Source organism: Talpa europaea, assembly GCF_964194135.1.
Source record: "Talpa europaea genome assembly, chromosome: 8".
In the NCBI taxonomy this organism is placed as follows: Eukaryota; Metazoa; Chordata; class Mammalia; order Eulipotyphla; family Talpidae; genus Talpa; species Talpa europaea.
In genome coordinates, this window is record NC_140075.1 from 81,339,524 (window position 1) to 81,363,131 (window position 23,608).

The 23,608-nt window shown below is 40.5% G+C and overlaps 1 protein-coding gene across 2 annotated transcripts in view; it reads right to left on the reverse strand.

Annotated features, from left to right (window-relative positions):
* The window catches only part of NEMF (nuclear export mediator factor), a gene marked incomplete at both ends in the record, with an annotated part of 41,686 nt that extends 35,092 nt beyond the window's left edge, over window positions 1-6,594 (reverse strand). For both annotated transcript variants that reach the window (XM_084240568.1, XM_084240567.1), the window contains 4 exons: window positions 3,119-3,244; window positions 4,755-4,857; window positions 5,515-5,583; window positions 6,536-6,594. In XM_084240568.1, the coding sequence (XP_084096694.1) occupies window positions 3,119-3,244; window positions 4,755-4,857; window positions 5,515-5,583; window positions 6,536-6,594 (357 nt within the window). The remainder of the gene's footprint in view (window positions 1-3,118; window positions 3,245-4,754; window positions 4,858-5,514; window positions 5,584-6,535) is intronic.
* Between the last annotated feature and the right edge of the window lie 17,014 nt (window positions 6,595-23,608).

The following is a 23,608-nucleotide window of genomic DNA, read 5'->3' on the forward strand; positions in this document are numbered from 1 at the left end:
TCTATAAGAAATTTAACTGAGAGAACCAACTAGATGGCAAAACTGGTTATGAGAAATAAAATAAGTGAAGTATTCACAATGGTTGAGAGAATGATTACATTAGATTGCCAATTTAGATAAAAATTGGTTAGTGCCTTACAGAACAATAAAACCCTAACTTTTGGAATCACCTTTTCTTTAGACAGATACAATCTCAATCTTGACTGGAAAAAGTTTTCCTTTCTATCAGGCAAGAATTACTTGCTGGGCCTCCCCTGGTGGCGCAGCATTGAGCGCTGGGCTACAAAGCTGCCTGTAGCCTCTGCAGCGCCGGTTCGCCTGCAAGGGTCCCACTTGGCGCACAGACCTCCCCTGCCACCCCACTGCTCCCCTCAGCAGTGTACCTCCGTCCTTCTGCCTGTTCTGCTCCCTGCTCTGGTTCTGGTGAATTCTCTCACCCTCCCGCGCTCCTGACTGTACCCAGTGCTTGTATAAATAAATAAATAAATCTTAAAAAAAAAAAAAATTACTTGCATTGCTATCAGTTTTCTACAATTGTAGTTTTCTACTGTTGCCAAAAAAACCCTAATCAACAGAAAACAGCAAATCATTCGAAGATGTATAGCATGGAGGAAAAAAAAAATCCTCAGAAGTGCCTCTAGACAATATCCAGCAGGATAACGTTTTATCCTTGTCTTTCTTCAAATTTTGGATAATTTTTAACAAGTCCCTCTCATGAACCTGCTTAAAATTATTATTTTTTTAAACTTTTTTAAAAAAAGATTTATTTATTTATACAAGCACTGGGTACAGTCGGAAGAGCGGGAGGGTGAGAGAATTCACCAGAGCCAGAGAGGGGAACAGAAAAGGCAGAGTGACGAAATACACTGCTGAAGGGAGCAGCAGGCGCGGCAGGAGAGGTCTGTCATGCCATATGGGACCCTCGCTGGTGGCCGGGGATCGAACCGGCACTGCAGAGGCTGCAGGCAGTTTCGCAGCCCAGCAGTTAACCACTGCGCCACCAGGCGAGGCCCTAAAATTATTATTTTTAAAGATTTTTTTTTGAAGATTTAGATTTTTTTTTATAAAGATTTATTTATACAAGAACTGGGGTACAGACCAGAGGCATGGGAGGGTGAGAGAATTCACCAGAGACAGAGTAGGGAGCAGAACAGGCAGACTGACCAAAACACACTGCTGAGGGGAGCAGCGGGCGAGACAGGCGAGGTCTGCCACGCCATGTGGGTATCTCCCTGCCCAGCCGGGAATCGAACCTACACTGCAGAGGCTGCAGACAACTTCACAGAACTGCGCTCAACCTGCTGCGCCCCTGGGGAGGCCCTTAAAATTATTTTTGATTACAGATACATACACAAGCTACTCCTGTAGTTTCTAGTTGGCTGAATCTAATCTAACCAGGATTAATCTCCCCAGTTTATTCTGTACTGGGTAATTAATTCTGACTGTGCTAGACCAAGGTTACCACTCTTTGTAAAAGCATCTGCTTCTAGACAAAAAAGAGCCTTATAAATCCTAACTCATTATCTTAAAGTCTGGTATTTGTCTAAGCAACATCACCTCAAACAATGAGTCTATTACTTAAGAGCAAGGGTAAGCAAACTTTTCTGTAAAAGGTAAGAGTGTAAATATTTTAGGTTTGTGGACTACATATGATACATTGCATATTCTTTTTTTTTTAAGAGCATTTCTAAAATGTAAAAACCATTCTTAAATTATAAGGCTTTTTACAGAAAGTGTCCACAGGCTGCAGTTTATCAACTCCTATTTAAAGAGTAGCTAGTCCATGCTTTCCACCAAAGCTCTAAGATGGCCTTATCTGTTGAAACCTCAATGTAAAAACACAAAATTAGAGCAACTAAATACACACGTAGTTGCCAGGAGGTAGGGAAAGTGGGATGAAGAGGGGTATTACTACAAAGGGATAGTACAAGGATGCTCTCTGTAGTAACAGAGAATTCTTTTTTTTTTAAGTGAATTTTTATTTTTATTAATATTTATTTTTTATTTATACAATAGCAGGAGTACAGACCAGAGGTGCAGGAGAGTGAGAGGATTCACCAGAGACAAAGCAGGGAGCCGAACAGGCAGACAAACCAAAAGCACTGCTGAGGGGAGTAGCGGGCAAGACAGGAGAGGTCTGTTGCACCATGTGGGACTCTCCCTGGCCGGCCAGGAATCGAACCCACGCTGCAGAGGCTGCAGACAGCTTCACAGCGCTGTTGAGCACACAATGCTCAACCTGCTGCGCCACCGGGCAGGCCGGGTAACAGAGAATTCCGAGTCAGACCACTGATACTACAGTCAAGGTTACATGAATCTGCAAATGTGAACTATACATAGAAGTACATGCATATGGGCCTCCCTGGTGGCGCAGGCGGTTGAGCACAGCGCTGTGAAGCTGTCTGCAGCCTCTGCAGTGCCGGTTCGATCTCCGCCAACCTCGGAGCAACCCACATGGCAAGCAGACCTCTCCTGTCTTGCCCACTGCTCCCCTCAGCAGTGTATTTCATCAGTCTGCCTGTTCTGTTCCCCCACTCTGTCTCTGGTGAATCCTCTCGCCCTCCCATGCATCTGGCCTTGTATAAATAAAATAAATCTTTAAAAAAAAAAAAAACTACATGCATATATTGTATCAATACAAATTTCCTGGTTTTGATATTGTACTATTATATAATTATGTAAGATGTAACACTGAAGGATAACTAGGTAAAGGATACATCAGACATTTACTTTATCTTTGCAACTTTCTATAAATCTAAATACATTTCAAAAATAAAAATTTTTAAATATTTTTAAAAAGAGGGTTTCATACAAATTTTAAAAATTGACCACAACCTCAGACCACATGCAAGTCAATTCTAATGGGCAGCAGCTGCAGTTACTGCTGCCTATAGGGGAGAGGACAGAAAGATGATAAATTATTGGCAAAGAGAAGTATATAGAGAGAGACAAGTGGAAGGAACAGCACTTGTATTTTAGTTGAGTTGTTCCGATTAGTATCACAGTATATCAGTAGTTCTGATTCAGAAAAAAATGTCCCCCACCATGTTTTACAGGATTTACATGATTAATCAATAATACAATTAATTCTCCATCCCATCCTCCAAATTTAACTTACCCTATCATAGAGCTCAATGATTAAGTGATAAGCAGCTTCATCACTTCCAAATTGAAAATCTACAATTCTATCCACACCAAGCTGTTTTGCACTGACTAATCGCCGACTCTTCAAATGTTTTCGGCACTAGCAAGAAATAGAAGAAAAGGTACTGACACAGTAAAATGGAATTCCTGATTATTCGGTATTAGTTTAAAATAAATCACCTCCTAAATATCCAAAAGTAGCAAGTAAAACAGTATAGTCATAAAATAAAAGCCGGCAGCTAGGTAATAATAGAGGGAAAACATTTTATTTTATAGACAACTGACAACTAACTCTAAAATAATAAATTTAATCCTTGAACAACTTAGGGATAATGCACCCCCCCTACACACACAGTAGAAAATCTGAGTATAATTACTGTCAGCCCTCTATATACCCAGATTCTACTTCCATGACTTCAATCAACCCTTATTTGGAGTTGGTTGGATCTCTGAATGCGGAACCCACAGAGAGAGAGAAAAACCCACATATAAGTGGACCCACACAATTCAAATCCTAGTGGTTCAAGGGTTTTTATATTAAATTTTATATTCAACTTTTAAGTTATTATTAAGAACAATCACTACAAGAACCAGTGGGGTTACTATTAAGTAATTTAATAATTTTGTAATAGTCTTTGTGACTAAAGAAACACCTAGCTTGTAATTCAACAAGATTCTAAGTTGCTGGGAGTAAGGCTCTTTTCTATAAAGCCTCTAATGAAATAACACAATGTCAAAACAAATTTCTGAATGAAATTGAGGAGGAGAAGGAGGAAATCAATACATATGGAACCCAAATCTGTCTCAGGTATTGTGTTAGATGCTTTACAGTTTTACAATTAAAAAAACTAATTTCCAAGAGGTTATAAGCAACTGTTCTAGGTTTTAAATTATTTAGTGAATAAAAAACATTAATTCAAAGTTAGGTGTATCTGATTAATACCTTTCCTCTTTATCACTGAACTGTTCGTATATTTGTTATGTCAATAACCAAATATGTAACATGCCCAAAAATGCAGATTTCAGTTTAGAGTAAACAGGATTTCAGTTAAAGAGTAAAATCAAAAGAAAGGAGAGAAGTGAAAAAATAAAAGGGTATAATGATTCACCACATACTAATGTTACTGAGTATTCCAACGGAATGCAGACTGCTATTTCAAAAGTGAAATGAGGATGACTAACATTTTGAGGTAGGGGCAGTTCACAGACAAGAAAGCTAGGATACAGAATATAGATTAAGAAATTAGGTAAACATAAAAGGTGAGATAGAGATAATGAATGAAAATGATGCCTTAAAAATAAATGCTGATTTAACATAGAATTGTTTCGATAGTAGGAAGTAAACTGTAAAGTCAAACATTATAAAAGTCTGAATTAGAATAGTGACTGTGGGAACAGAAAGATTTGGAGCACAACAGGTGTGAAGGGTGATAGGGAGAAATCAAATAATAAACACCTTCTTTAGTCATCCCAGTATCTACCAACTGCTCTTTGTAGCTTTATTTCATCTTCATCAGTTAACAGTGAAGGAAAACCAGTTTAAAACCTTGGTTGTTAATAACAAGTTTCAGGGCTTCAAATTTTAGCTTCCAGTCTAATTTAAAACTTACCTTCATGGCAAAACTTGATGGCATCATGTTCTTAGGCCATTCAAATTCTGTTGTGTGAATTCGTATGCCAGATTCAAGTAAAAGTGTAGCTTTAAAGTCTGGTCTGTAGAAGGAAAAAAGTAAAGTTTTCCTTTAGGTCATTTGTCTGCACTAACTCAGTGAAATATTCTAAAAAGGAAAGCTTAACACTATTTACAATAGGTAAAACCTGGAAACAACCCAAATGCCCAAAAATAGATTAGTGGATCAAGAAGATGTGGTATATATACACAATGGAATATTATTCAGCAATCAAAAAAGATAAACTCATGCCATTCGCAGCAATGTGGATGGAGCTAGGAGGAATTATGCTCAGTGAAATAAGCCAGAAGGAAAAAGAAAAATATCGGATGGTTTCATTTATAACAGGAATATAGGGGAACAAAATAAGACATCAGTGTAAAAAAATAATAATAACAGTACAAAACACAATAAAGGAAAACCAGACAATTATAAACCAGAGACATATTGCAGGGGAAGAGGTGGGAGAGGGATCTGAGGGAGGGAGGGAGGGAGGAGCACAGGGGACTGTGGTGATAGTGCATGGGTGCCTTGGGGAAGGAAATTCTATGGGGTATCAATCTGAGGGAGTGGGGGGAAGCAAATAGTCTAAAAAAATTTAAAAAATGATAAATGTTAAAATAAAAAAAAGGAAAGCTTAAAAAAATCAATAACCTCTTTTAATTACCACAGATAAAACAAGGTTATAAAATGTACTTACTTCTGAAGGCGGATAAGATATGTCTTATTATCCACATCATAAACATTGTTTACTCTCATTCCTAGCAAGCTGAAAAAGAAAGAAAACAACAAATCATACTATTATTTGAAACATAAAACCACACAAAAAGCTGTAGGCAGACGCAGGGCCTGGGAAGGAGGGAATGTTAAGCTGCAAGGATACAGTCAATCAGGGAGCAGAGTCTGAAGGTCATCAGGCAGGCATTTAAGTCCTATACTTAAGAGTAGCTATTTATGAACAAAAGTGGTGCCTGACAGCAATAGGAAAATGCGTGTCTCTAAAATAATTCAATTTCTAAAGGAAAGAATAAAATTTTTATTATTTTCTTACACTGTTGCTTATTTTTGTATAGTAATTTTGTGCATACTACTCCCCTCAGGTGTGTAGTGTGACTACAAACAACTTATTTTTAAAGACTAAATTTCAATCCACTTAATTTATTAAGGGGAAAAAAAGATAAACGAGGCCCTTGGAAAGATATCAAGGCTTACACTGCTAAGCAACAGAATGCACAGTAGAACCCAAATCTCAGGCCAAATTTGTTATCTCCAGCTGAAACTGCAATGTTCCCGATCTCTGGGATTAGGAGTGTTCAAGAAACCAAGCTTCCAGTCTGGAAACCTAGGAAAGCAAAAGACTACTCTGCTGGCCCAGCGTCCACCTGGCCTCTCGTGTTTTACTACGTTTGCTTCCAGAACAGGGCGACTCAGGCAGACAAGGCGAGAGCCCCATATCGGCGAGACACAAGACCAAGCGGGAGAAGCCCCAAGCGGGGGCGGGGGCGGGCAAGAGGAGTAGGGGGACAAGGCGGCTGGTGTCCTTGGGGTATCCAGAGACTCCTGGAAAGGCTGTCACACTGGCGTCCACCCAGGCCTAACCAGCGCCACAGACGAACAGCACTGGGCAGAGTAAAGGAAAACATCAGTCTGGTCTTGTTTCCACCATGGGGCCCCCGCCTTCTTCAGTGTCCTCACGAGCCGGGTCACCTTTCGTACATTACCTGCCATTCAGCTCCGCGAGGACGGCGCGGAGGTCAATAGTGCTAAAGCGGGTCTTCATGATGAGACGCGAGCCTGGCTACCGCGGCTTCCTCCACTCACGGACTGAGTCGACGCCGCGACCCTCCTGCGCAGGCGCACTTGCGGGAGAGCTACGGTCGCGCAGAAGGCCCAATATTCCTCGAAGCGAAGCCTTTGCGTCACTTTTCCTGAAGAATTCGTCAGTTTAGTCACCACCAGTTCGTTTTTAGTTGCACCAAACAACTCGAAATAAATCCAAATCACTCTCTTGAGCCCTCATTCCTTCCTACAAAGCGTAGGGACTAGTCGGATTGCACATTTCAGGACTCAATGCAGTCTCTACAGTGACTCCTGCTGGTTCCAACAATTTATGAGGCGGGTTCGGGGAATAGTTCCTCAAATGATCTGTAGGGCGCTGTATGGGAGAGCAACGACTCCTTTCATTTCAGTTTACTTGAACCTGTAGAAAACTGAAATGCAACCAGACGACACTGTTTCATTTGCTCTACAATGACCCTCCACGACCGAGACGCACCAACCTTCAAAAAGAAGGCCCCCATTTGATGGGTCCTGCTCTCCGAAGGATTATTCCACCGCGGCTTGCGTGGGATTTTCATCTAACCTTTCTCTTGGTACCCTCTTGACGCAGCGTGGTACTTGCTGTCCGATAGGACCTCCACAAACGCTTGTGTCAGTTAGATAATGAAGAAATAGAAGGGGGTGGGGGGGCATGTTGAAGACAAGATTGCCCCCATCATGCGGACTTCATGGGGTAGGGGCAGTCAGTGCTGCAAAAATAAAAAGACGGCAGCTTTTAAGTACGTGGGAAAAATGACTAAGGGACTCAAAAGGCGAGTCAGGGTCTCGCTATGTTGCCCAGGCTGGAGTGCAGTGGCTATTCACAGGCGCGATCCCACTACTGATCAGCACGGGAGTTTTGACCTGCTCCGTTTCCGACCTGGGCCGGTTCACCCCTCCTTAGGCAACCTGGTGGTCCCCCGCTCCCGGGAGGTCACCATATTGATGCCGAACTTAGTGCGGACACCCGATCGGCATAGCGCACTGCAGCCCAGAACTCCTGGACTCAAGCGATCCTCCTGCCTCTGCCTCCCGAGTAGCTGGGACTACAGGCGCGCGCCACCACGCCCGGCGGGAGGCGGGGACCGCCGGGGAGCTCTTGAGTCTGCTGGGCGTGGTTGCTGTTTCAAAAGACAGGGAATTACAGATCTGAAGGGAGCTGTAGCACAGGCGCACAGCATTACTGTCTCTTCGGCGGCATAGTAAACCATACAGAATAGCTCAAAATATGAAATAAACCACTTGGAGGGTTTAAGAAATTCAGGGAACCAAGCACACTGTACTCCAAACTGTAAATGTGAGTTTAATTGTACACAAATGATACTAAGGATTTTTAAAAATCTCTTATACCTATACCCCTTTGATCTTTTTTTAATAATTAATTTTTTTAGTTTTTACATCATTGTTCATTTTTAAACAATATTTGCTTCCCCTGACCCCCTCAGGTGTAGTCCCCATAGAATTTCCTTCACCAATGTACCTGTGCACCAATCACCTCAGTCCCTTGTGTTCCTCCCTCCTTCCCTCTGATCTCTCCCTTCTCCTTCCCTCCCTTTGAACTTTTCTTCCTCTCCGTTCCCTCTTAGCCTCAGAAACCTCACTTTGTTACTTGTTTTTGTAAGTATTTTACTTTGTCCAATGTCTGCTATGTAAATATCCAATATTGGTGTTTGCCATGGACTTGATTTCCACACATAATTCCCTTGAACTCCTTCCATTTTGCTGTAAGTGGCAATATTTTGTCTTTCCTGTGACTGAATAGTATGGATATGTCTTGGTCCAGTCCTCTATTCGTGGTCACTTAAGTTGTTCCATGCCCTAGCTTATTATAAGTAATGCTGCAATAAACATTGTAGAGCATATAATTTTTTTGAAGGGTTTGTTTCATGTCCTTTGGATAGATGCCCAAGAGTGGTATTGCTGGGTCATAGGGTATTTGCATTTTTAGTTTTTTAAGATAAATTCAGATTGCTTTCCAAAATGGCTGCACCAATTTATACTCCCACCGACATAATAATCCTCTTTTCCCAAACCCTCTCCAGCACTTGCTTTTGTTGGGGAGAGGGGGGACTTTTAATATATGACATTCTCACCAGTGTGGAAGATTTCTCATTGTTATTTTGACCTGTATCTCCCTTATTAAAAGCGCTGATGATTTTTTTTTTCATGTATTCATGGGCCTTCTGGATATCCTCTTGTGGTAAATTGGTCAAATCCACAGGGTTGTTTGACTTTTTATTATTAAATTATATATGTTTTAACATCTTGACTATTAACCCCTTGTTAGTGGTATACTGTGTAAATATTTTCTTCCATGTCTTTGAAATATACTTATATTTCCTCTGTGTAGAAGTTTACTAATTTGAGGTAATCCTAATTGTTATTTTGCTTTTATTTTTGCCAAGGGGGTCAAGTCTCCTAAAACATCTTTATTATTGATGTCATGAAATGTATTACCAATGTTTTCTATAATATTTTAATTGTTGCAAGTCAGATATTAAGTCTTTCATCCAGTTTGAATTTACTTTTCTGCATGGAATCAGAGAATGATCTAGCTTCATTTTATTTACATATGGTCATCCAGTTTTCCTGACTCTCCTTTGCCCATAGTGTGGTCATGGCTCCTTTATCATGAAATAAGTATTGATATACACATGACTTTGTTTCTGGGATACTGATCCTGTTCCATTGATCCATATGTTTATTTTCATGTCAGTACCATATTATTTTAATTACTATTGCTTTATAGTATAATTAAAGTCAGGTAACATGATGCCTTCATTTATCTCCTCTTTTCTCAGGATTACTTTTGCAATTTGAAGCCTTTTTGGTCCATAAAAATTTTAATATTTTTTGTTCAATTTCTTTAAAGAACACTGTTGGCATTTAGATGGGGATTGCATTGAATTTATATATTACTTGTGGTAGAATAGTCTTTTTAAATATATTGATTCTCCCTATCCTTAAGCATGAAGAGCAGTTCCATCTCCTTGTCATGATCTAATCCTATAATAATGTCTTGTAGTTTTTATGGTGTTAGTTCTTCACCTCCTTGATTAATTTATTTCCTAGGTATTTAAGTCTTTTTGCTTCTTTTTGAAACAATTGTGAATGGAATTATTTTCCTAATTTTCTTCTTCTTTTTCATTGTTTGTATGCAAAAATGCAACTAATTTTTGTGTGTTGATATTATAACCTGCCACTTTACCATATTCAATTGTTTCTAATAGTTTTGGGTGAAGTCTTTTTAAGTTTTTCTATATATAGTATCATACTGTTTTTGAATATTAATAATTTCACTTCTTCTTTTCCAACCTGGATTCCTTTTTTTTTTTCTTCCTGCTGTTGTTTTATTGTTCTAACTAAAACCTCTAATAGAAAATTAACAGAAATGATGACAGTGGGTATCCTTGAATTGTTCTTGATCTTTAAAGGAAAGCTTTCAGTTTTCCAGCACTAAGTATCATATTGGTTGTAGGCGTATATGACCTTTATGATATTGAGGAAGGCTTCTTCTATTCCTATCTTGTTTAGCATTGTTATCATAAATGGGTGATGAATCTTATTAAATGCTTTCTCTGGCTATATTTATATCATCGTATGATTTTTATCTTTATTTTTGTTGATAAAATAGGTACTTTTATGTATGAGGTAAAGACACTTGATCATGATATAGAACCCTTATAATGTATTGCTGATTTCAGTTTGCCAGCATTTTGTTGAAGATCTTGACTTTATATCAATATTCATAGGAATGTTGGTCTGTGGTTTTCTTTTCTTGTGTTATCTTTATCTGGTTTCAGTATTAGGGCAATGTCTATATAATAAAATATATTAAGAAGCATTCCCCTTCTTCCAATTTTAGAAATAATTTCAACTAGCTGGGCATAAGTTCTATAAAGTTTTGATAGAATTCACTTGTAAATTCACCTGGCTCTGGACTTTTGCTTTGGGGGAGATACTAAAGTTCTTATGTTGCCTCTGAAAGTATTCCTAAGAATACCTAAATATTTTGCAGGAAAACAGGTCATATAAAAAGTCCACATTGAAGGGGTAAACATTCAGTTTAAAAAAAAAAAAACTGAAGTAATTTAATAGCAAAACTCCCACCTTAGCATCAAGAACAGGAGCGGGATACTAATTTAAATTATACCTGGGGTAGTCAGTTCATTGACTAACTCATAAATTTTTCTGCTTTGTCTATCAAGGAAAATACAAGAATATAAGTGAGGGTGAAAGGCAAATCAAGATAAGTGTAAAAATTACAAGAGACCTTCATAATTTTTCTACTGAATTCCATGTTACCAGACATGAATTCTATCACTTCTAGCTTTTGAAATAATTTCTGAACCAGGGATATTTGAGGCTTTGCATAAAAGATAGTTGGCAAAAGGAGATGGCCAAGTCATCTTTGGATTTTTCAAAGGGAAGATATTTGTAAGTACTTTAAACTACAGACGGGCACTGTTGAAATTTATCCTAACTAAAAATTTAGGGGAAATTACTGATGGGTAATTTAAGGGTACCTGTCTCAAAATTCAGCATACATTCAGTAGTTGCTATAGAGATAATTCAAGCAAATTTCTGGGCACCATACCCAGATTCTGAATCAGTCATTAACTTTGTCTCAAGACACCTGCATTTTTTTCTGCCAAAGATGAAAGGGACCTGTGGCCCACACCTGGAAATTCACTGATCTTCAAAGTGGTGACCAATAGGAACCAATATAGTTTTACTTAAAATATAATTTATTAATTTACTGACCACTCAACTCATGGAGACGTTTTACGCATATTCTTTGAGTTATTTGTTTAATTGAGGTAATTTAACATAGCAAAATTTACCACCTTAACCATTTTAAAGTATACAATTTGGTAACTCTTAAAATATTCACAATGTTGTTACAAGCATCTCCACTGTCAAGTTCATTTATCATTTAAGAACTCCTCACTGACCTTGGAAGGGTCTAGAGAACACACTTTCACAACAGTGAGACAATCATCTGTAAGTGGGTCCCAGAATCCTCTCAGTGAGAAGATCTCAGTGATCACATTTCTCCATAAGCTAAAATCTTGCACTGGGAATTACTGAATTGGGAAACTTACAGGCAGTGAGAGTAATTGGATCCAGGAGAGGCAGAGTCCATCATGAAAGGCAATGGTTGCTCTAGCAGACAGCAGCCACAAAGCAACAGAGTAGTCTGATCATTGGAGACCTATGGTGTTGGGAATTTAATTATAAAAGTGAAACAGACAGGAAGTCTACCAAATTCTTACTTGATGTATATAAGCATAAGATTTCTAGTTCAAGTGAACAAAAATCAGACTTGAAACATAAAAACAGTTACAGCCTCTCAGTCAATTCAGTTTATAGACCCAGGCCCCTTGAACAAAAGGCAAACTTTGAAGGTCCCCTTGAAGGACCTCAGTATATTGCCAAAAATTTACACTGTTAATCCTCCTTCTAGTCTTCTCCCAAAGGGACCTATGGCCTTTTACCAGGGTAATTGTGCCTTGGGGGAAAGGAAATGATGAGGCCCTAGGGCCTGAACTGGCTCTGAAGTGACACTACTTCTAGATCCCAAAATGTCACTGTAGTCTACCAAAGTAGTGACCTACAGATGTCAGGTAAACAATGGAGTTTCAGCTCAGATCTGTCTCACAGTGGGTCCTCTGGGTCCCTAACCCCATGCTGTGTTTATTTTTACAGTGTTTGGAGTGCATAAGTGAGAAAGACATACTCAGCAACAGACAGAATATCGATACAGGTTTCCTGACCTGTGGCATGAGGACTATTATAGAGGTGAAGTGGAAGCCGCTAAAACTACCTTTGCTGAGAGAAATAGTAAACTGAAAGCAAAACTGCATTCCTGGAGGGATTGCAGTGATTAGAACTGCCATCAAGAACTTGAAAGATACAGTGATGGTAATTCCCACATCAGATGCAAGTTGTCTACTTGGCCTCTGCAGAAGACTGAGACCTCTACAAAAGAATGATGTATCTTGGAAAAAGACAGTGGATTATTGTAAATTTAACCAGGTGGTGATTCTGTTGGGTGATTCTGTTGGGGGAAAGGATGCCCTGAACACACTTCACGAACAGGTTTCATGAACCGAACCCCACCCCCACCCCAGACCAAAGAGATCCAAGACAGCAAGGACTACAAATCCCATCATGTCATCACCACCGAAGGGAGGATTGCTGGGAACTGAGAGTAGAGTTAAGCAGCCAGGCTTGGTGTATAATCAGACATGTGGGCCTTGGGGGTTCCTTGATTTTTCACCAGCTTTCAGTGTGCTATTGGGGTTCTAGCTCAGCAGAACTGGGAGGATGCAGTCACCAATTTATCTCTCTCTTTCTCCCTTAGTTATTCATTTCTTCATTTCCCTTTTTGGTATATAAAACACTTTATTACCCCTTTTTGTGTGTACCTGCAGTTGAGTCTCATTATAAATCCCTTTTAAGCGCATGGGTGAGGCCCCTCAGTCAGGCCAATCCTTTTCACATTGGGATTGCCCTGTAACAATTCTAATCAGAGTTGCTGTACCAGATGTGTTTTCATTACTTGAGCAAATTAATGCACCCCCTAGTGGCTGCTATGCAGCTACATGCTCTGGCAATGTCTTTTTGTCCATCTCTGTTAGTAAAGACCATCAGAAGTCATCTGCTGTCAGCTGCCAAGGCCAGCAATATACCTTCAACTGTCCTATTCAGGGGTATATCACTTCATCAGCCCTATCATAATTTAGTTCAGAGAGATCTTACTTGCCTCTTTTCCACAAGATATTACACTGGTCCATTACATTGATGGTATCTGCTGATTGGATCTAGGTAACAAAGAACTAGCAAATATTCTGGACTTACTGGTAAGACATTTGTGTGTCAGAGAATGGAAATAAATCTGACAAGAATTTAGAGGTCTGTCTCTGAAATTTTTAGAGGTGTGGGATATGTCAAGATATCTCCTTTAAGGTGAAAGATAAGTTGTTTCATCTAGTCCCCCTTACAACCAAAACAGGCACAAAGTCTATGTGGGTTTTGGAGGCACAAAACATCTGTGGGTTTTGTTCAGAACAAGAGAAGACTATTATAATTACCTATTATATCACTGTTATAATTACCTATTATAAACACTATTATAGTTACCTTTCCTGAGATCTTTATGAAGCTGTGGGCCTGAGGAGACATGTCCACAAAAGACATTGAAAAGTGGCAGTGAAGTGGCATCCAGATCAAATTCCTGTGAATAAGGAAGCAGAGAAAATTCAAACAAGTAGCTGAGGCATATGAGGTGTTGCTAAATGCTAAAAACAGGACATTTATGACAAGGCAAAGAAGGGTTAAATGGCAGAAGTATGGGTGGGGTGATTTTGACAGTTAATGTTAAGCCGTAGTTTAAAAAGATGGTACACTGGATCTTTGTCATTTGCTTTTAAAAATAAATGCAGATATGTTCGGTGCATTCTTCCCCCCCCCAAAAAAAATGAATACAATCAGCTTTATGAAAAGTTTATATATTGTGCCCTCTTCATTTTACAAGCAGTGAAAATTTGTTTAGTGCTTATATTCTACAGTTACAATAGATTATCAGATTAATGTTAAGACAGATGTGAAAGTTTGATCATTCTCCACTGCCGCTGACATGCTTGAATTTGAAATGGAACCCTCTAAGTTCTTTCATAAAGATGGAATTACTATCACAGATCACCAAGAACTTCTGACAACTTGAAATATTCCCTTCTTTTATACTTTATTCACTTTTTTCTTTTTAAAATGAGGTAAAGATACAGCAATTGCTCAATATAACTCAGTGAAGAGCGCTGAGGCTTTTTCACATCTATATTTGGTTCAAGACGCACCCCCAAAGGGAGCTTTAAGCTCCCTAAACTTCATCTGCAGCTCTACAAAGTTCTGAGCCCCCGCGCAACTTCACTATCGGCAATCAGACCATCAAGGCAAGAGACACGGGACGCGTTCTCTCTTGCTGGCCCCTCACTTCTGCAGTCTCAAGGGCATCTTGGGCGCCTCTTGGAGTCTTTCCTCCCTCCTCCCCCCACAAGGAAGGGGTACAGGGTCCCCCTTATCGGCCTTATCGGCAAACGCCTATATTGTAAGGATTAGGAGGTTAGTCAGATCTTCCGTCTGCAACATTTAAAAGCAAAAAACTTGACAGGACAGGGGTGAAAAAAGCTGACATTCCGTGGCAGGAGGTGAGGAGAGAAAGTATGGGCAGTGCAGGGAAATAGTGGTGGAGCCAGAGCCGCGGGAAGAACGTGGGAATTCTGGAATCAGAAGTTCGGTTTTCTGCGCAGTCGCCCGGCGGCCATTTTCTCCCCCAGCGTGTGGGTGAACGAGCATCCCCTGCTGGCCGCAAGGGTAATAACACCTTTTTGCAGCGGCATTTCGACGGTTCGCCAGTAGGGGTCAGTAGTGAGGCACAACTCTCCGCGTGAAAACGGGTTCGTTTTAACTGTAAAATAAATGTAAAATAGACAAACATATAGTGGGAAGGCAGCAGCAGTAATAAAGATCACATTATTATTTTTTGGGTGGGTCTAGGAAACATTAGTAGCCTCCTGAGGGTTGAGAATACGAACATGAAAAAGGGCAAACTTAAGTGGAAAACAGGCATCTTTAATTCAAAGGGTGTTTAATAAGCAAAAGAGACGGGGTCTCGCTATGTTGCCCAGGCTGGAGTGCAGTGGCTATTCACAGGCGCGATCCCACTACTGATCAGCACGGGAGTTTTGACCTGCTCCGTTTCCGACCTGGGCCGGTTCACCCCTCCTTAGGCAACCTGGTGGTCCCCCGCTCCCGGGAGGTCACCATATTGATGCCGAACTTAGTGCGGACACCCGATCGGCATAGCGCACTGCAGCCCAGAACTCCTGGGCTCAAGCGATCCTCCAGCCTCAGCCTCCCGAGTAGCTGGGACTACAGGCGCGCGCCACCACGCCCGGCGCTCGCAGATGCTGCCAGGAGATACTAGAGGCTACGGGTGTGGTGACGTCACGGGGAAGGGCGCGGCTGGGGTTGTCAAGGGAACAGGCACGCCCGGCTCGCGTTAGTCTGGAGGCTGAGTCCGTGTGAAATCCTCCGGGCGGGTTCGCTGTGCTGCTTTATTAGTTCCGGAGAGCGTCCGGCCTAGGCTCCGGGTATTTTGCTCCGAAAACGGTGTTCTTGTATAACAGGAATTGGTGAGTGTGAATTTAATGCTAGTAGGCAAAAAGGAAATGCAGTCACCTAAGGATGGCCTCCGCAGGCCTTAAGACCTGCTGCACCTTTTGGGGGGACGTTATTGACGAGGGAAGCGTCTGTACCTTAATCTCCCACTGTCCGCAGCGAGCATTTGGGAAGTGCGGTCAGTGCACTGAGGTGTGTGGTCGATAGGACGAGAATTTGGGGGTCCGCAGAAGTGCGGGAGGCTGTGCAGACGTCGCTGTTTGAACCGAGGGACTTTCGGGGAGTGCTGTTTTCTTCTCACCCGCTTGTCTGTTGGCCATTATCGTTGGGGGAAAAAAAAAAATCTAGTATCTGGGTAGATTGGTGCAAAAATTGGGATTTGGCAGTCTGAAGTCTTTTTTGAGGACAAGTGTAGGTTAGGAAGGAATAAATGCGGGGAAGGAGGAAAAGTGAATTGCCAACCATAGTAGATCTGCAAACCGCAGACCTTTTATTTGTTCCCATCGCAATCTTTCCTATCCATTTTTTGTTTTTGAAGCAAATCCAGACTCCCCCCTCCACACCTCCCCTGATGCAGATAACTTTGCTCCCTTCTTCATAAATTAAAGGCCATCAGAAAAGAATCCAAACTCCTTGTTACTCCCTGTTTCTCTGCATTAATTTTCACATCTAGGAAAGGCAACTCTGTTGTACCTTCCTATCTCAAATTCAGTAGATCAAAATTCATCAATCGTTTCTACACCTAACCTATCTTTCTAACTTACAGATTCGCGCTTTCTTACAAACGCTCCTTTGACTTTGCCCCTCATTTCAAATGAAATCTCTCTTGTTTTCATGGTGTGGTTCTTGAAGATATGTTCTACAATTACTGCATTCATTTCCTACTTTCTATCTGTGTCTACTGCCTACCGGTCCGCCTACCGGTCCACTGGGACTATATATAGTAAGGCTTTCATACCTAAGCCTCATATCTAAGAGGCCCTTTTAGACCAATGGCTTAATTTATCCGAACCAACACCAATCTGTACCACTTATGACCACTACTCTCTGCCTGAAAATTACTTCTCCCCGATTCTTGTTGACAGGTTCTGCCCTATCTCTGCCATTTAACCCTTCTTTGCCTTATTTGTCATAAATAAGCTTTTACTGGTCTCTCGTCTACCCAGTCTATAAATGTTGTTGTACCTGTAGTTCTCTCCTAAACCTTTTTGTTTTCTTGCCATGTTCTTCCCTAGGGATCGCATGAATTTGCAAGACTCCCAAATCTGATTATCTTTCTGGAGCTCCAGATTCTATATTTTTAGGTGCCTACTGGAGGATGCTTTGAAAATATTCAAAACATCAAATTCAAATCGGCAAGCAAAACCGATCATCTTCTGACCTCTTCCTCCAAATTTGCTCAACATTCTTGCTCTTCACCATTATATCTAATCGGTCACTTCAGAACTCTGAGTCATCCTTGACCACTCTTTCATTAAGTTAAAACATTCATTTCTTGCCTATACAATGACAAGCAGTGTGCTAGATGATGGAGATGATGTGGTAAGAAAAGAACACATGGATGTGATAAACACAGACATAAGGAAAATCATTTATAATTACAACTGTAGTAAGTACCATGAGGGAAACAAAAGTGCTGAGATAAAAACAATGGTGACAGGGAAAGTGGAGGGGATCTACTTTAGAGAAAGTAGTCAGGTAAGTCTTCTTGAGGAGGGGTTATTGAACTGGGGCCTGATGAATGAGGCATCATTTGCAAGGCATAACGATTATCTCTAAACTGAAGTAAAGGAACTTCTATTAAGGAAGAATAGATTGGAAGGGATTGGAGGGAATATTTGTTACTGCACTAACAAATTTTTAGTTCAGTACATGAAATCTCAGTTAGAGACTACATTTCCAGTTTCTCTTACAACCAAATGTGATCAAGCTCCCACCAACAGAATATGATTAAAAGTGCTATGTGCAACCTTTGCATCACTTGCTTAAAAATAAATCAGTTGTCTTCCATTTCTGTTCATTTGCTCTTCACAACAGCTAGATGGCGCTGTGCAAATGACTGTGCCCCAGCATTTATCATACAAATGAGAAAAATAGTCTAGGGTTAACAAGAGGAAGGCCCCTAGAATTTGGTCTTCCTTTGTTATGTACCTGCCTGTATGGAATTAAACTGGTGCTTGTTTGTTTTGAAAGCCCTGCTTCCCTGCTACCCAGCCCTGGTGTTCAACCCCATGAAACCAAGACCCTAACACTCTTAGGTCAAGAGTGTGGTGTGGGGGAGTTGCTGCCCCTCTCCTATATTGTGATTCACAATAAACATTCCTTGTTTGAATCTTTGATTGGGTTTCTCTCTAAATTCCTTCCATCCTATCAATAAAGCCAGAAAAGAACCCTAACAGAAAGAAATCAGGGTTCATGGATGACTCAATGGAGCCGAGCCAACCTGCCAGCCACCCTGCCAGCCTAGACCACTCTTACATCTCTGTATTGTTATATGAAAAATAAACTATTTCATCTAAATCTTTATATTTGGGGATCTCTTTGTTATTGCCGTGTACTCTGTATTCTAACTAGTATGGAAGCCCTGGATAACTAGAACTCAGAAAGGGCAGGATTCACCTCCAGGGATCTCCAGGGCACCCTAATGGAATAAATCTCCCTCAACTTCCTATTCTGATTTTCTAGTCCTGTATCCTCCTACAATCTCTATATTCATGACCATTTAATTATAATTATGTTGTAAATAAACTTTTATGTTTTTCTTATTTGCCACTAGACGTCTAGTGACAGAAAACAATCTTGATTTATACATCATAATTCATGATTTAAATTTCATTATCGCCAATTACATTTACCACTTCATTACTATACATTTTATATATTATATGTTTTATATATAGTATATATAATATAAATACATAATTTTATATAAATATAAAAATATATGTATAAAATATCCAGTGCAAAGTCAATTATGCACAAGCTTGACTCAGTGTTTTGTTTTGTTGGTTCAGTGACTTTTCTCCACAAGTTTGAGATATAATTGAAAAATGCAATTTTAAGATATATAAAGTTTACACAGTAATGATTTGATATACATTGTGAAAGGATTTTCTCCACTGCATTAACATCCATCACCTCACATATTTTTTGTGGGAACATTTAAATTCTATTCTCTTTGCAAATTTCAGTTATACAATACAGTGTTATGAATTATTGTCACATTACACATTAGATCCTCAGACTTTATTCATCTTAGAGCTGAACATTTGTACCATTTTACCAATCTCTGCCTATATCTCCCACTGCCAGCTGCTGGCATCACTTTTCTAGTATTCGTATGAGTTCAACTTTTTTTTTTTTTTTTTTAAGATTCCTCATATTGGTACTACCAAGCAGACAGTCTTCTTTGGCTTATGTACTTAGCATAATGCCCTCAAATTTCATGTGCGTTGTTGCAAATGACAAGATTTCCTTCTTTCTTTAAAACTGTAATATTTCGTTGTAGAGACTACATTTCCTTGATTCCTCCATCCATTGACACCGAGGTTGTTTCTGTCTGTGGCTATTGTGATTAATGCTGCAGTGTTCACGAGAGCAGATGTCTCTGCCAGATAACGGTTTCCTTTCTTTGGATGTATATCCTGAAGCGTACTGCTGGATCCTATAATAGTTCTATTTTTAATTTCTTGAGGAACTTCCGTATTACATTCCATAGTGGCTGTACCAGTTTACATTCTCCCAAATGGGTACAAGGAATTCCCTTTCCTCCACATCCTCTTCAGCACTGTTACCTAGGTTGGTTGTTTTTAAACAATGCAAACCGGTCATAGCTGGCTGTATAGGAGTTTTTTGTTCTTTTCAAAACATAATCTGAATAACGGTTAATTTTGAGGCACCAAACATTACAATAACTAATGTACCATTCCAGACTCGTTGGATATCTCCATCTATCTACAGAACAAGACATTTATAAATTAGTACTGAGGGGCCTTAAACGAGGAAGAGCATGGGATCAAACGGAGAGGCTTTCTGCTCGATACAGAAAGAAGGCTTGTGGCAAGCTGAGTTCCCAGCCTTCTGTCTCAGCTGCCATCAGGGCAGGAGCTCTGGAAAAGGGCATGAGCCACACAGCAGAACACCCGAGGAGGAGGCCCGGTGCAGCTGAAGAAAAGACGGCGTAGCGGTGACAGACCAACAAGAGAACAGGACCGGTGCTGGGGACCACTGCCAGTCACCAGTGCTGTCCCACTTTGCGACCAAAGGACTAGACAGGACCCCGGGGCGCGGCAGCAAGGCGGAAGGCGGAGAATCAGGTCTCGCGGAGGAAGGTGGAGCCACCAAGGAGGCGAGAGGCAGACCGCCCGGAAGCTGGGGACACCTGGGCAGAGGGAGCACGAAAGGTGGGGGCGGCGAGAGGCGGGGTCATCAGGGCAGAGATGGGTGGGGGGCGGCTACCCGGGGAGGAAGGGCGGGACCCACAGAGAGGTAGGCGGCAGTGCCGCCGGGAACCGGCGAGGAGGAGGTGGGGCCAGCAGGGGAGGGTGAGGCCCGACCTGCAGTGAAGGAGAAAGGGGCCGGCAGGGGGCGAGGCGGACTAAGTCCGCGCCGAGACCTCGATGCCCGGGATTTTACGGGGCTCTCCTGCGTGCTCCCACGAAGGCCACGGTCCCCACCCCTAACAGACTGCAGGTTCTCGGCTGCTCACCGCGATGGGATCACTTACTGCTGCCAGCAGGATTTTCCTTCCCATAGGTTATTTGCATTTCAGAGAGGTGCCCTTGTGGGCTCACCCGTGTTCTATTTCATTTAATAAAGGAACAATGGGTTAACTGTAATTAACACTGACATAATACACGTTTACTTCTTGGCGGTATTCTGTGTGGAGGAAGAGTCTTTAATATGGTTAACACATTATCTCATTGATCCAGAAACTTAGTTCCTGTGTCAGGTTTTAAAATATCAGAATAAGCCCTAACAGTATGCAAAGTGACTTATCCAGTGTCGCCTGCTAGAAGTACAAATATAAACTAAACTTGAGGGGCTATTTCTTCGAATTGAATAGGCTTTGACTTTCACCCGATAGCTGGGTAGAAGTGTTTCAACGTTTCAGCACTTGAGAGAGCTCCATTACAACATGGCTATTTGTTTCATTGATTCTGATCTGACGTACAATCAATCACCTCCTAAAACCAAAATTTTATAAATTAAAATCCCGATTTTTAAAAGACTTTACCGCTGCTATTGATTCTATCTCTTCACACCAGTGTGGCAAAAGCTTTCTGCCCATATTTAATTTATTGGTTTTAACAGTATTATAATGCATTAGACTGTTTCCCTTTCATCAGATAACTCCTGAAGAGTGTTTCCTTTGTTTGGGGACACAACACCCAGAATAATGGCAATTCGATTTGCTTTCCCAGTACTATTCTCAAGGCTAATTATTTACGGAGGTTAGTTTATTTAGAGCCTGGCTTTTGGTATGAAAACGAATACTTTAAATTGCATACAGCAAAATAAATAAATAAATAAATACATTGCATACAGCTTTTACTAAGGGGATACAGGTTCATGATAACATTCTCTACTTAAATCATGCACTCACTCAACCAACAAATAATTATTGAGCACCCACAATGTCAGAAGTGTTAACTATTAGTTATTGGGGGTAAAGTTTACTTTCGAGAATAAAAGTGTAAACCTAGAAACAATGGAGTGCTTCACATGACACAAGTAGACATATATAGGTGTATGTCTAATCACCTTGGTCAGGAAAGGTCATCATTTTTAAGAGAGGGATAGCTGGAAAATTGTCTAAGCTGGAGTGACTGGAACAATGTCTAATCTTGTCTGACTGCTGGCCCCAGCTATGACTAATATAAAAATTCTAGGGCTTTCCCTATGTGGAGGTGTTGAGGAGGCTAATATCTTCCCCTAGATCTCCTCCCCTTAACATGAGTCAGTGGAAGAACACTGAGACCTTCTGAGGTTCAAATGGCAACCTACTTTCACTTTTACTTCAGAGGGCAAAATTTTAAGCTCTCTGTGTGTGTGATTTACACAACTTTTGGACATTTCTTTGTCGTGATTTTATGATATGATGGTTGAGTATGTAGCACCATGGGTGTTTGCTAGGGGATGTTTTATTAGTACATTATGTTATCACAATTCCCGAGATTAATAATATAAAATATATCCTGTTACACTATGGTTTCTGCATGTAATGATTTATAATCAAATAGATGCAATTTCCTTAGGGGTTGCTTTTAGGGCTAGTGTACCCTGAATATAGCCCTACTTATGTAGAGAATACTAAAGACACAGGTTACCTGTGCCTATTCTATTGAACCTCCTTGTAAGTGGAACAGCGAGGAGCCAGCAAGCTCAGAGCCAGGGGATAGCACTTATGGCCAATTTGATGGTAGCTTCCCAGACTACTCCCAGACCTCCTGGGATGGGGGCCAATGGAAATAGGCGGAGAGCTGGTGCTTTGAGCAGTTAAGCTGCTGGGGTGCTGACCGTTGAACTAGTGGTGAGGCGGGATGTCTGTGGAGGAGCTGTCAGTTTGCCACATGTGGCTTCATTTTGGACCTCAATATCTGCTCAGTGTGTGCTATCTGGGGTAGGGCAGACAGCATCTGGCTACCTGCAGGCCAATAATTTCTCTTTCTCAGTTCTCCCTTTTCTCATTCCCTATATAAATAAATCCTGATATTGTTGTTTCTCCCCATGTGTATCTGCTTTGAGTCAAGTTCTGCAGTCATAAACACGTGGGTGAGGACCCACCAACCAGGTGCCCCCAGTCTCCCAGATTTGTCTCATTTTATTTTATTTTATTTTTTAATTTTTTTTTATTTATTTTTTATTTTTTTTGATTTGTCTCATTTTACCCTAACTGTACAATGATGGAGCCCTAATTCATGGATGCATCTTGAAAATACTATGTTAAATGAAATAAGTCAGACTCAAAAAAAAAAAAAAACAAATATTGGATGATTCCACTTTTGTGAAATATAGAAAAGGCAAATACATGGAGACAGAAAGTAGATAGAAATGAAGGAGTAGAGAATGGAATGTTATTGTTTAATGGATATTAAATTTCTGTTTGGGGTCATGAAAAGTTTTAGAAATAGGTAGTAGTGATGGTTGCGCAATTGTGAACATGATGAATGCTTCTGAATTATTGTACACTATTAATATACACATGCATATGATGTATATACATACAAATCAGTTGGGTATATTTATGAGTCTGTTTCTGCATTCTGTATTGGGTTCTTTTGATTTGTATCTATCCATCACAATCACAGTCTTATTACTATAATTATGTAGTAAGTCTTGAAGTTTTATGCTATGAATAGGTGCAGAAATTTGTCAAATGTTTTTCTGCATTGATAGATGTGATCATGTGAATTTTCTTCTTTAGACTGTTAATTCAATGTATTACATCGATTCTTCAGAATACTGAAAAACTTGTATCCCTGAAATAAACTTCACTTGGTCATGGTACATGGTTTAAAAAAATATATTGCTGAATTGTATTTGTTAATTTTTTTATTTACACAAATGAAAAATATTGATCTCTATAGCTTTGTTTATAGTTCTTTGTACTATATTGTTTGGTTTTAATATTTGGGTAATACTAGTTTCCCATAAAATGAATAGAGAACAGAACAGGCAGACTGACTGAAATACACTACTGAGGGGAGCAGCAGGCGAGACAGGAGAAATCTGCAACGCCACATGGGTCAGCTCCCTGGCCAGCCAGGGATTGAACTCATGCTGCAGAGGCT